A 14,514-nucleotide genomic window follows, 5' to 3' on the forward strand; every position below is an offset into this window, starting at 1 on the left:
GCCGGTGCGCCCCCGGGCTCCCCCGCCGTGCGTGCCCGCGCCTCTGCCGCGCGCCTGCCTCACACCTGAGACACCTTCCGGTCACCTCTTCCCTGCGCCCCGCTCCCCACAGTCTTGACTACTCGGGTCGGGAAGGAGATGCCCAGGGTCTCCGGGGTGCGCCCTCCTGCCCCGCGCAGCCGCACCCAGCTTTAGGAGGCGCCGGGGCAGCCACTCAACGCTCCAGCCAAGACACCTTCCTGCCTCAGTCTGCGCTGAGCCCGCGACCCGAGCCGTTCTCAGAGGGGCTGAGGTCCCTGTGGTCGCGTCCCTCATGGCCAAGCCTCTACCGCCAGTTCTCTGCTTCGCTCTACTTGTGGCACGGGTGTGGGGGGTCAGCACTCCCCCCACTGGGACGACCGAGCCCCCCGATGCGCAGACAGTGGCGCCCACAGAGGATGAGACTCTGCAGAACGAGGCGGACAACCAGGAGAACGTTCTATCTCAGGTAGGATAAGGCCTGAGCCCACCCCTCTTTGCCCCGCGAGGTGGCTGGGCCAGAAATTGGCCCCGGATGAAGGTTGGGGGCAGCACTTTCCCACTTCGTTGCCAATGGAAAGGGCATTCGTTTTCACTTATCAGAATATTTTCTTAAAGGAAAAGACTTGGGTCCTACTCTAAAAATTTCGGGGTCTTTCAAGGTTACCAAATCAGGAGAAAAGAGGAGAGCGAAGGGAAGACTGCCCAGAGCTCCCTGAGAAGAAGGAAAATACTTGTTTGTTTTTGGGTTTATGGGTTGTGGAAAGCGCCTCTTGCCTGTGCGGCTGTTTGTCAGAGCTGGAATGTGGAACAGGACCGGGTAACCCGGAGAGATGCTTTATGTCCTGGAGCAAGACCCCCAGGCAGAAGCACTAAGCGAAGGTGTGTGATGAATGTGAGGTGACCCAGAAGCGAGGAATCCGTGAGCCCCTGTGTACTGGGGAGGGAAAGTGAAGAGGCAGAACCACGCAGGTCTGGCAGACTCAGTGGGAACCAAGTGACGGTGGTAGTGATGGGCTTTGTAGCGAGTCCATCTATGAATCTGACTCAGTCATCAAAATGTGCGGGTGCCCGTTCTGTAACCAAGGACCATACAGCTAAAGAGAACCGGAGGAGCGCAGAGCAAGGCCCCTGCCCTTCTTCACCCCACCTCTCATGACTGTATGGAACACCTCGGAGTGTTCAGGTCATGCTCTCCGGACCCAATCTGACAATATTCTGTGGGTGTCACTGTGAGGGATGGCAGAGAAGGGACCCCTAGAGTGTCACCTGCATCTCCACTAAGTCCTATTCCTGGATTTTGTCTCCTTCCCGTAGGGAGAGCGGTCAGCTCTACTTTGAGATTTATCGAGCACTGGTTTCCTCACTCTGCCTTTTATGATTATGCTGATATATGCCCGTGCCCACCCATAACCTCGCATTGACCCTAAATTGAAAAAAAACATAAAATCCCTTGCACTGCGGCTCCGGAATACCAGCAACAAAAGCTCTCCTGAAATCTGAGCCTTCTGAAAGGAAGGAACCCACCCTGGGTTCTTAGAGCACTGTTTGGTAGGAATCTAGGCAGAGTTTCACAAAGTAGACATCAGCCCAGAAAGACCCGCTGCTTAAATCACCCTGAACTACACCTCTTTCTTCCACTGATCCATTCTGTGTTTGACAACAGCCCTAAAGCAAATGTTAGTACTAGAAGAAGCCCAGCCTTTGCAAGAAAAACATTACATGCCTGCTTCCCCCGAGACAGCACCCCAAGGAACATTTCCATTCACACAAGCTCAGTGCCTGCCTGCTGGGATCATTAGTCAGATGAAGGGAACGCTTCTGCCTGACTAGGAAGGTAGTCCTGGCTTTGGGAACTTAGGGCTGTGGAAGGGGGCTTTTCTCCTGTAAGTGCGGGGGTGGGGAAGCAAGTGCCCAGGAGGAAATGTTCAGTGTTGTAGAAGCAGCTGGCATGACCAGTTCAGATGCTGCATTAGGACCCAAAGGCACCTTTAGGTTGAATAGACCTTATTGCGTTCTGTCTCCCTTTTTCCAACCTCTTTTCTCTAAATCTAACCTGTCCTTCAAGCCTCAGTGCAAATAACATGTCCTTCTAGTTTTCCCTGTCTTGCAGCTGGAGCCCCTCTCAGCTACACTGTGCTTTCTCTCTGCTCTCCAGGGGCACTTCCCATCCTCTGGTCCCTGGGACTGCTGTTCACCTGCTTCCTGCACTCTGGCTCCTGTAGGTGGACTGTCTGCACGGCCCATCCCTACCTCTCAGCTCACCTCCCATGGTCCCAACAAGGCCCTCAAAGTGTCCCGTGAATGCGGGAAGAGAGAAGCCAGTAGTCCCCGACTTTGAACACCAACTTTCCAATCCCTCCTGCAACTCTCTTTTTCCTTTATAAACCTAAGCCTGGATGGGGCTTTTTTTTTTTCCTTTACATGAGAAAGGACTTAGTAAGGCCCCTTGAGAAAAATACAGTGCTTTCCAAGACGAATCCAGAGCACTGAACTCTTGGAAATGTCCAAGTCAGCAAATTGCATTGCAATGACCTGTTTGCTCCATGGTTCGCAGTTGTCTGAGCTCTTTGGCTAGTGCAGGACCTTTGCCTGAGTAAATAGGTTGCCTCCTTTCAGAGAGCGACAGATACCCATGTCTGCACACCTCCAGCTTATTTTCTGTGTGTACCTAGTTGCTGGGGGACTATGACAAAGTCAAGGCCATGTCTGAAGGCTCTGACTGCCAGTGCAAGTGTGTGGTGAGACCTCTGGGCCGAGATGCCTGCCAGAGGATCAACGAGGGCACCTCCAGGAAGGAAGACTTCTATACTGTGGAAACCATCACATCCGGCTCATCTTGCAAGTGTGCCTGCGTCGCACCCCCGTCCGCCCTTAATCCCTGTGAGGGGGACTTCAGGCTGCAGAAGCTGCGGGAGGCGGACAGCCGAGACCTGAAGGTAGGGACTGGTGTGAGCAGTGCTGTGGTTAAGGGCCATTGCGGGAGATGGCAAGGCCACTGAGGGAGGTCAAGCCTGTTTCTTGGAGTCTTGTGTATAGAGCTGAGGCTGATGTTCTAACGAACCAGTCACTTACAGCTGAGGAGTCCAAGGGAGATTAAGAATAAAGTGTGCCTGTGCCTTCTTACGCAGCCAGGGAGGACCAGGCCAGGGAGCAGCTGCTAGGCCCAGCTGGCCAAAAGAACACAGTGTTCTCCAGGAAAATTGTTGTCACGGGTTACCGTTAGCCCAACATGTACATTAAAGAGATGAGAGACACAGAGATGTGTGACCCTCTCAGTTCTCAGCGCCATTGTTGAGTGAACCAGGGGAGGGAGGCCTAGGCCCTTCCCCGGCCCTGTCATCCAGCTGATCCTGTGATCAAGCTCGGGTCCTACTCAAACAGTCCTGAGAGCTGGCTGAGGGTTTCATCTGACTCCGCACACCTCTCCACTTGCAGCTTGGCTTGGTGGGTTAAGCTCGGTTTTAGAGTCAGACTTGGGTTCCAAATGCTGCTGCATGACCCTGCTTGAGTTGTTTCACTTGTCTGACCTCAGCCTCCTTGAATAAAATTTGGGAATAATATCTGCTAGAGGAGCTGTGAGAATAAATGAGGTGACAGCTGTTGAGTGCTTGGCACAATGCCTAAGTGAATGAGTGAATGAATGAATGAATGAATGGCCGTGTGATGGCACTTGCTATTCCTGGCCCCTTCTACTCCCTCAGATATGGGTTGTCACTGGTGTCTTCTTAAGCAGAGAAGAGTTTATCAGTACCAGGGTGTCCCCAGAACTGGCCATATTGCTCAGAGCTGAAGCTCTGCTGTGAAACTACTTTCTATACCAAGTGCCATGGTCACTCAGTTCTAGCACTGGACTCACGGAGACTTGTAGGACAACATCAAACAAAACTTCTATTAGGAATCAGAAAATCATTGCAGTACATGTTGACCAGCTATGGCTCCTACCCATGAGCCAGCCGTCTTCCTCTGGTGTGGGAGAAGGAGATCTTCTATTTCCAAGTGGAATTCCTCATCCCGAAGCAAGGCTAGGAGATGAGTAGGGGATAGAGATTGCAAAAGTGTAACCTAGCAAACCCTTCTGGGCACCGGTACTGGGCAGGGAGGCTCCAGTTAAATGTCAGCCCCTTTTGCCTGCACTGTCTGCACTCGATGCTGCCAGAGCCTTGGCCACCTTCATCCCACTGTGCTTATGCTGGCCTGGGGTACTGAAAAACACTGAATTCAGCTTTTTTTTTTTTGACAGTGTCATGCTACATTGCCCTCGTCTAAAACTCCTGGTGTCTCAGCCTCCCTCATAACTGAGATTACAGCTGCATTTTAGAAAAATCTGTTGGTACCTTCCAAGGCCTTCAGTAGATGATAAAGTTGAGGGTTTCAGCAGCACATGCTCAAGGCATTGATGTTTACAGCCACTTTGCTGAGTACTTATAGATTACTTGTTATGGCGAAGTGCTCAGAAGTGTAGCGGGAGAAGACAGAGATAAAGAGGCTTTCAAGGAGCTTATAGGCTGGTGGGAAAGGTGGAGGTGTAGGCAACTGGCAGATTCCATAAAAGAAGCATAGACAGTTTGTGACTGGGACTAGATCTTGTGTTTACTTGTTCTTATTGGACACTCCAATTCCCTAACCCATACACATTCACATGTGCGTGTGCATATGCATACAGAAGGCACAGTGCATATTTACCATCCCCTCTATGTCCCTATGTGCACACATGTGTTTCTGAGGGCCCCTCTGAATCCCTGGGTACTGGTTTCCTCATTGAAACTCCAACATGGAGTCCTGAAAGGAAGCTGCTTCCCCGTGATCTGTCTTCCCCAGCCTGGACTAACCCTGCCCTTGTCTCCTAGCTCTCCACAATCATAGACATGCTGGAAGGTGCTTTCTATGGGCTGGATCTCCTGAAGCTGCATTCGGTCACCACCAAACTGGTGGGGCGGGTGGATAAGCTGGAGGAGGTAAGGAAGAGTTTGGTTTCTCTGTCTCTCTCTTGATCAAGGCTTAGAGTGTATCGACCTTCCCAAAATATTCTTTAGAAAGCCTGTGTCCAAATTAGACTCCACCGTTTCTGTTCTTTCTGGAGTGAAAAAATATACATAAAACATTCATCCAAAATTGTGCCACATTGGTGGTGGTTTAGTGAATCTGTGAAATAAAACTGTAAATTTTTTTTTTCAATCTTTAAGAACCATATAACCAATGTATTTTTATTTTCATCTTGGCTTCCAGGGAACTCAAAGCTAAATGAAATGTAAAAGTACAATAAGTGTCTTAGCTGTCAGTTTTAAGGTGGCTTCATCTCCCTCCTGGGAATATGGTAGCTAATTTTTTTGTGTCTTCCCTGTTTTGTTTTTTTAAGGTTTAAGAGCCTCTGTCTCTCTCTCTCTCTCTCTCTCTCTCTCTCCCTCTCTCTCTCTCTCTCTCTCTCTCCCTCCCTCCTTTCCTCCCTCTCTCTCTCTTTTTCTCTTATTTTCTAATAAGTAATGTGCCTTCCTAGACATTTAGCCTGTGCACACCAAGGACCAATGGGCCAGTGGTATAATTTTCATAAAAACTCGCTTTACTCTGACCGGTTTCAGAAAGCCAGGGTTTTTATCTAGTGGTGTATGGTGCGCTGGGAGGAGTTAGGACTACAGACATTATAACTTTGTCGTTGTTTTTGTTGCTGTTTTTGTTGCTGCAATATTTTAACATATAAACAAGAAAAGAATTTATTTATCAGACAAATAACGATCAGCATTCAACTCTAGTGGTAAGAAACTGTGTCTTATTAACTGGCATCTAGTGTTTGGATCAATATTTGAAATAATTGCCCAATGGGCTGCTGCTTTAAACAGAAATCTATTTCCTTAATTAATTAATTAATTAATTCTGAGATTGAAGATTAAATCCAGGGCCTCACACATGCTAGGCAAGTACTCTACCGCTGAGCTATAGCCTCGGCCCTATTTCTTTCATTTTTAGAGCATTACTGTAAGTGGTAAATTTAATAGTAAATGACTGTAAACATCAATATTCTTTGTAAAAAAAAAATAGAGCCTTCTGAGGGTGTATCCTGGAGGAGCTGAGGTTGCCTGGTGAGTGCTGATAGATGTAAGATGTGAGCAAAGGACGGGCCTCTAGTTTGAGGCAGAAGGAATGCCAGCCGAGGTGTCCGGACAGAGTGAGCCCCTCTCTGTCTGCTCCTACCAAGCAGCCAGGTCTTACTTTCTCCATCTGCCAGGTGGGAGCAGGACCCACTTTATATGACTGCCAAGAGAAGAGACGGTGCATTCATCATTATCAAAATACTTTGAAGTGATCCAACGTGACGCTTGGGTTTTGAGCGTGACTTTCCTACCTAGCTCTGCTGAGAGCTGGGATGAAGATGATGAAACACTGTAGCTATGGGGATTGATTCGGGTGTCTTTCTTGCACTCCTAAAAATGTTCCCCAAAAGTGAACCCCAGTTCCTTCTCTGCCCACCCTTAGGCTTGGCCCCTTCAGTGCTATGATGAGGCATTCTCTCTGAGAAGGTTGGGAGGCCCACAGCGACTTCAGTTGAGGAGTCAGGGCTCTGGAGCCTGAGGTTTGCGGACAGGTTAAGGTGGCCAAGAGGACCACACCTGCCCTTGACCCTTTCCCCTCACTCCCCAGAAAGGATCCCTGGGAGAACGAGGCCCCCAGGCATCTTTTTTTTTTTTTTTTTTTTTTTTTTCCTGGTTTTTCTCCGGTACCAGGAACCGAACTCATGATCTTGCGCTTGCCAGGCAGGCGCTTTTGCCGCTGAGCTAAATCCCCAGCCGCCCCCAGGCATCTTGATTCTGTCCTTCCCCAGTGCTGGCACCTAGAAAGATGATTGGGATTTGTCAACACCATCCTCATCTCAACGGACTTGCTCAGGCTTGGGCCTCTTCCTCCTGTTTAAAACCATTCACTGCTTCTTTCACATGAGTTGAAAGAATTAAACCAAATTCTTAAAGGTGCAAGAGGTCACTGTCCCCTCTATTCCTATGCAAATGTGATACTTAAAGCGGCACACACCTTTAAATATCACATTTGTATAGGAACAGAGGGGACGGCGACCTCTTCGGCTTTCACCTGACCTTGGCAGCCGCGTGGTTTTGTTCTGTCTGGGCCACAGCCCATCTGCAGCCTTGTATAGCAGCTGGCCGGAACTAGGGGTAGGCATGAGTTTGCCACAGTGCCACCAGCCCACCGGACTGTGTCTTCCGTGCAGGAGCACAGGAGCTGGGGTTCTACCCAAAATGATCTTTATTATATCCATGAGCCCTCCCCCACCTCTTTTTCGCCTCTCTCTTTTCTATACTAGGGGCCTTTGCACTGAACTACATCCCAGTCCTTTTAACTTTTTTTTCTTTTTTTTTTTTTTTTGAGGTAGACTCTTGCTAAGTTGCCTGGTCTGGGCTCAAACTTGCAATCCTCCTGCCTCAGCCTCTCAGAATGCTGGGATTACAAGTGTGTGCCACCCCTTTACCCAGCCAAAACTGATGATGATAGTCTCATATTTGTATAGCATTTTACAGCTTTTAAAGCATTCCCTATATATTTAGCCCATTTGCTCCTGTGAGCTAGGCAGAACATGAGATCTAAGGATACTGATGTCTCACCTGGGGTCACAGTACAGAGAAGAAGCTTTGGGCTGGAGCTTAGGCTTTCTGGTCCCTGGTCCAAAGCTCTTCCTAACGTTTAGAAACCTAAAGCTTTCTTCAAATCATTATTATCTGTCTTGCAAGCATTAGTTTTTCCCAATCACATCTTAAAAACAATAAAAGGGAATTTCTGGGCACAACTGTGGCTATATCCCATATGTCCCAGGAAGTAGGATTACAGGTGAGGGAGAGTAAGTCGTACCCAGTAGGAGACTGCCCCAGGCTAGACAGTCCAAGGCCACAGGGTGCTGTGGGCTGCCGCAGCAGTCTTGGGATGGACCCAAGGGAGGGGCCGTGAGAGGCAGTGCTTCGGGGTCTAGGACTGAGACGTCTCCGGGCTGTCTGGAGTTTGTGCTAATGGCAAAGGCAGAAGGTTGGGGAAATGGAGAAAACACTCCTGCTCCAGCCTGGCTCCATAGGAGTGGAAGTGAAATGCTGCCGCTGGTCCTGGGATGCTCTTGAATCCCAAAGGGAGTTCTTTGGAGGTCAGACCAAACAAAGGGCGTGAATCTGGAGGGCGCTTTGCCCAGAGTCAGGTCACTGCTTGGCAGCATTCGCAGGTGCACATGTGTGCATCCACCTCGGCACTCAGAGGATGCAGGGATGGAAGCATCATTTGCAGATGAAAGGGGAAGGAGAGAGAAATACAATCTGAACTGTTCAGAGCCTCAAGCTTGGGAGCATTACCTGTAGGGATGATTTTGGTGAAGCTTTTGTTTTAAATCATTAAAAAATAACACATGCATAGAAAGATGCATAAATAATGAAGGTACAGCTTAAAAGCTGTAAAGCTAGTTACCCAAGTAACCACCATTCAGCTCGAGACAAAGGTAAATATTAACCCCACATGCCCTTTCCCACCCAGATCCCTCTGAACCTCTCTACTGATGTGGGTTTTTCTTCATCTCCTTTACTTCTTTTTATAGTTTCATCATCTAAGGATGCATCCCTCATGTGGGGTGCCTACTTTCTTTTGCTCGTAGTATACAGAATCCTGCAGAATTGTGTGTGTACACATGTGCTGGGCTTCTTTCACTCAACTTTATGTTTTTGATATTTACCTGTGTTGTTTTGTGTCTTGTTCATCCGATTTTATTGCTGTGTATTATTTTATTTTACAAATGTACCACAACTTATTTATCTAGCAAGTGATGATAGAGATACAGACTGTTTCCAGGATCCTAACTCATAATGGGCCATGAGGGTCCCTGTGTAGGAACATCCCATGCATGTACCCTGTGAATTCACGCCTGCATTTCTGTGTGGTAAATAACTAGGAATGGAATGAATGAGTTGGTAGTTATACTTATCTCCAATGTTAGGAGATATTGCCAAACTTATCCCAAATGATAAATACAAATGTACACTCCTTCCAGCAAAGGATAAAAGTTCTACACGCTTCCTCACAAATGCTTGATATATAGCCAATTTGGAGGCTATATCTCAGTAGGGCCATTTCACTGAGTTCTAAAATATTAATCTCAAAACATCATTCCTATTCATCTGAAGGTGGCCTGAAATCCATGATGCACCTATTTTAGAACTGGTCCAGGGAGAAAAAACACCCAAGCTGGGCAACAGTCCAAGAACCTTTGATGTGGTGATGCAGGCTGGCCCTATCCCACTGGTGAAAAAGATGCAAGCTTGAGGGGTGGTGTTTCAGTTAGGGAATCATTGGACACAGAGCATGGGTGCCAGGAGAGAGATGGGGATTAGATACCACAAGGAAAATGTGTAGCTTCCAAAGGCAAAAGTGGACCCTGTTCATTACATACATATAAAGCATGGCACTGACTCAGCTCAAGAAAGGACTTGCACCTTGAGCTCCAAGTGCACCCAAAGACCCCAGAGATTTGCAGGATGCCTAGGCCTAAAAGTAGAATCTGACAGCAGCAGGGCTCAAAGCATGGGGTGTGACACCCAGAACCACATACCAATTCCTAGAGCAGATTTATTTCCAAAACAGAGAAAAAGGCAAACAGAGGGACTGGTCCTCTATCCATAAGACTCTGGTTAGACTGAGTCATTCCCATAAAAGTTGCAAATCTGTGAGAAGAACCCCCCAGATTAGCTGCAGGATACCTGTAAATATCTGTAAGCCTGGGATGTGCCTCTTTGCATACATAAGTCTATACATGTGGCTGCACATCTCATGTTCTTCAAATAGATACTAACCTGCAAACTTTCCGTGGTGCACTTTCCACTGCTGAAGCCCTAGCCCTTCTGGACTCTTTTGCATCTTTCTGTCTGTGAGTGAGATGGGTACTAAGGCTCTGTGTGTGTCGGCTGAAGCCGCTTTTCCTGATAACACTGACTCCAGGGTACATTCAGTCCGTGATGGGTTTTCCAGACCCAGAACTGGCCGACTCCCAGGCTGTGCTGGCACAGGCATGGCCGAGGGCTTCTTCCCCAGACCTAAAGGGTTGGTAGCTTTTGTGTTTCTGCGTTAGAAACCAAGATCAAAGAAGCAGTCCTGACCCCAGGGGATATATCTTTCCACCATTCATACAGAATGTCATTCTCATCTGTGCAGGCCTGGCAGTAAGTTAGGGGAGCTGTCTCTTTCCACGCCTCCCCTTTTCCTCCACCTCCACACTCCAAGTGCTCACTCTGTCTCCTGATCAAATCGGCTTCTGCAGAGAGTGAGAATCGTTTCACTGTCCCTGTCCCAGGTGCAGCCTTGGGGCCTATCTGCCTGCAGTGTCCTCTGAAACAGCACTGGGTCAGAGGTCATGCTTCTGTCAGCTTTACAATTATTTAATTCAATTTACAACTCAATATGAGTTCAAGCCAGTGTATGTTCTCTCCTGGGGTTATATATACTTCAGATCTAATCTCCCGTGTGCAATGAAGCTTTTCTTCTTGGCTGAAGGTATAAGAGTCAGTCCTCCGTCTGCTGGCTGCGGAACAGCTGATAGCTGCCAGGATGTGAGGGAGCGAGTGGCTGTTTTAGGAAGTGAGGTTGCCCTTAATTCAGGAATCCATCAGCAGCGGCCAGGGACTTCTCTCTGCGCACGTGTCTGACTCCTTCCCAGTTGGGTCCTTAGCAGGGAGCCCAGGTCCAGTCCTCTTTGTTTCCCCAGGCCTAGCACAGCACCTGCCATGGAAGGGGTGTTCAGCAGCTGTCGGGATGGGCGAGGGATTTAACGTGGCAGCTGGTGGTGCCCTGACCCCGGGCTGGCCTGCCCATCTCTCCCAGCTGTGGTCAGGCGGATTGGGCTGCAGCGGTCTATCTTGTATCACAGCACCATCTGTTTCCAGCTGCTCTCTCCCTACAGCTGTCTTACCAGGGGCTTGGGGACAGCTGTCAGCTGGGGTGAGTGTCCTGGGCCATCTGGTCCTAGCTGTGTCCTGGAGAGCTTGGAGGGAGCAGCATAAGGGGTGGAAACTTCAAGCCCTCCCACCACAGCCCCCCTCACCCCTGCAGGGACCATGTCCCCTTTGCTCAGCCTTGCCACCTGCACCGGGTTCTAGGGCACACACAGCCATGTACCTGAGGGACTTGCCCAAGCAGACTCCTCAGATGCTCTGATGTCCCGGTGCTGTGACTTGGGGACAGAGTCTGGCTCAGTCTCCTCCTATAGGTGCATCTTCGCAATACACCAGCCTTGGTTCTTTTCTTCCTCCCTGCCCCAGCCACCCCAGCCTCAGCTCTTGCCTTCTTTTCACACCTGCATTCTGCAGCCTCAAGGGTCTACCATGCTCCAGCCTCAGCTTCACATCTCTGGCCTTCTCTCATGCCAGGCGCCGAGCGCCGTGCAGTCCCTCGTCCCTTCTCCACACCAGCCTGGCCGTGATAGGCACCATCCTTCTTTCTTTCTCCAAAGGGCATAGAGAGCTCATCACCGCTCTTAGCTGGTTATGATTGTGGTGTGGCTTTTCCCCTTCATCTCCACGGCCAACACTGCCCCCCACGTCTACCCTGCCCTGGGTTCTGGTCAGAAAAACAAGAGTGCAGGGAACTGGGCAGAGCTCTGTACTGTGGCCATCCTTCCCCTAGTCCTAGTGGTTTTGGTTTAAACCATGATACAGCCTCACCTTGGCATGGATACACCTTTTCAAAAACTGGACGTGGTCTGCCTAGAGTTCATACCCATGGCAAACAACACAGATACCCTGCTCAGTGCACCGGTCAACACAGTTGATCGTAACATAGCCTTTTTTTTTTTCAGTACTGGGAACAGAACCCTTGCCCTGTGCCCATTCCATCAGTCTACATATCTGGTGGTGGTGGCCCTTATGGCTTGTTAAAGCTGTTCGAAGTCAGACTCGGTGGCACACACCTGTATCCCAGCAGTCTGGGAGGCTGGGCAGGAAGATCATAAGTTCAAGCCCAGGCTGGGCAACTTAGTGACTTATCAAGACCCTGTCTCAAAATAAAAAAGGGGCTGAGGATGTAGGTCAGTGTAAAGGCTCTGGGCTCCATCCCCAGTACTAAAAAGAAAAAGGCTATGTTCTGACCAGCGGTGCTGATTGGTGCACTGGCCAGGGCATCTTCGTTGTTTGCCTGCTATTCTCACAGTGCCACCTATGCTATGTTCAGGTTCTCCACTGCCCAGGCTCTCTGGTATCTGTGCACCTGGCTGTTGTCAGCACTGACACCTGTCCCCATCTGCAGGGGGGCTTGCTGTCAGCTGGTGCTCTGGGTGTCCTACTGCATGCCCCTCCCGCACGCAGTGCTCAATGTGTGAACACCCTCAGCTCCTTGGCTCTGTCACCCCCAAGGACTCAAGACAGAGTTCCCATGTCTTGAATTGTGTCCTCCTCCTTCCCAGCCCTCTAGCTGCCTGCGCCTCCTCTTTCCTCTCCAGCCTCCTCTTCACAGCGCCAGGATCCTTGGCTGTGACCGTGTGGTGTCTGCCGCTGGATAGGCGCCTTTCTCGCTCCTCCACCACCTTCCAGCACCTCCCCCAACCAAGTGGCGCACACCAGAAATGTCATGGTGGCAGCTGTCCCAGAGGGGAAGAGCCTGAAGCATGAGGTCATGGGTTCACCACATCCCCAGCACCTCCTGAAAGGTGCCCACAAAAAGCCCTTGGTGTGCGGGAGGTGGAAGCCCAGGAGGAGTTGGGGGCTACACAAGGCCCAGTTAGAGGCCGCTGAGTGGGGGTGGCCAAAGCAAGGCAGCTGCTGCGGCTTCCCTGGGGATACCAGCTGGCCCAGCCCTGCAGGCCGATGGGGTGATGCCACCGCTGGCCTGGTGTTTGTTCAGGCGGCAGGCAGGCTTTGCTGCTCCCATGAGGGGAATAAACCATCCTGCTCCTCTGGGCACTCAGGGCCCGGCCCACCTCAAACTCTGTCTGTGGAAATTCAGAATAACAGCTCCTCACTGGAACCAGAAAGGGACTTGGAGATTGTAAATTAGCGAGCAGGGGCCTCTGGAACCTGGGGGGCAGGATGGGGGAGCCACTCCTTAACCCACAGGGAACCACGAGGGAACCTCACTCCTGCTTGCAGTTATTCAGCAACCAGGTGGGAGTTTCATTCCAGTAATACAGATGCTTAGGCCAAGCTAGCCTGTTCCCCCATTGAGCGACCAGCACTTTTGGGGGGGGCCTGATACTGAGCAGCTAGTGTGAATGCACCCCAGCCCCCTCTTTAGGGTGACATCATGAATCTCCCTGGGGACTAGGTACCTGTATCCCTCGAGCCACCTTGACTTAGAGTTTCCATGATACTTTTCACTGGTATTTTCCTGTTTGTCTGTTACCGATTCCCTCTCATGGAGAGTGATCTTCAGCAGGGCAGGACCTCGTTGGTCTTGCTTACTTTTGATCCCTCATTGCTGGCACTGAACACATTTATGCAATGACTAAACAACACGTTCCATCTCGGGGCCTGCTGGGCTTCATCATCTTAGAATGAGGGACATACAGGAGGAACTTCCCCGGTATGGCTCTGAGAAGGTGCTTATGAATGACAGGAATGCATAGACCCCCATGAAGAGACCAGGAACTTTTCCTCTCAGCCCCAGGAAGACCTTGGTGCCTGTAAAATAGCCTGTCACACATTTTTGCCCCTTACTTCCAGAAGTTGTGCCCCAAGCTTCCTCCATCTACAGCAGTGCTTCTCAAGCTTCCATGTGTGGGCAGCACACCTGGGAATCCAGTGAAGACAGGTTCTGATTCAGCTGGGTGGGGGCCTGGGAATCTGCATTTCTTGTAAGCTCCTGCATGAAGCCAGTGCTGCTGGTCATGCTTTGAGTAGTGGGGTCTGTGGGAGTCCAGTATTCCTATGTTTCTCTGCATCTACACATCCTCTTCTATATTCTGAAAGCAAACTGCAAGTATCCCCTGGCCTCTCTGACACTGCAATGGCAGCAGAAACACCCAAATGACTCCCAGAATTTGGAGGCAGACTGATTTACATCAACGGGCACTGATCGGGATCATTCCCAGAATATCAGGCCTTGATCTCTGGTGACCTAGGGCCTTTTTATTGTGCACAAGCAAGAGGTACAAAGGTGAGGAAGAACAGCCTGGCAGTTCTTCCAATTAGCTAGCAGGGTGAGATCATCAGTTACAAGGGTAGATTAATAATCATCAGTTCATTGTACAATGGTACAATCAGGCATTTTGTATGTTTGGTTATGCTCTTGTGGTTACAGGGGTCAAGAAAGTGATTACAAAGGCATGAAACAGTTACAGGGCTAGGCAGTTTCAAAAGAACAAAGTTTTACAAAGAACAATTTATCTTGTACAGTTTTTCCATGTCAACACAAAAGGTACTGCTGAGCGTGGCTGAGTGCCACTCAGCAGGTGGGCTGCAGAAGCAGGACCCAGGAGACTGGGTGCCAATCAGCTCTGCCACTGCTGAAAATGACTTTCAGCAAATCACATCCTTA

The 14,514-nt window shown here is 49.8% G+C and overlaps 1 protein-coding gene across 1 annotated transcript in view; it reads left to right on the forward strand.

Annotated features, from left to right (window-relative positions):
- The window catches only part of Olfml2b (olfactomedin-like 2B), a gene marked incomplete in the record, with an annotated part of 36,658 nt that overhangs the window by 212 nt on the left and 21,932 nt on the right, over positions 1-14,514 (forward strand). Inside the window, 3 exon segments of the mRNA XM_005398284.2 lie at positions 1-487; positions 2,694-2,957; positions 4,869-4,976. Of these exon segments, the coding sequence (XP_005398341.1) occupies positions 314-487; positions 2,694-2,957; positions 4,869-4,976 (546 nt within the window).

This window comes from Chinchilla lanigera, unplaced genomic scaffold (genome assembly GCF_000276665.1).
Source record: "Chinchilla lanigera isolate Chin_1 unplaced genomic scaffold, ChiLan1.0 scaffold00061, whole genome shotgun sequence".
NCBI lineage: Eukaryota > Metazoa > Chordata > Mammalia > Rodentia > Chinchillidae > Chinchilla > Chinchilla lanigera.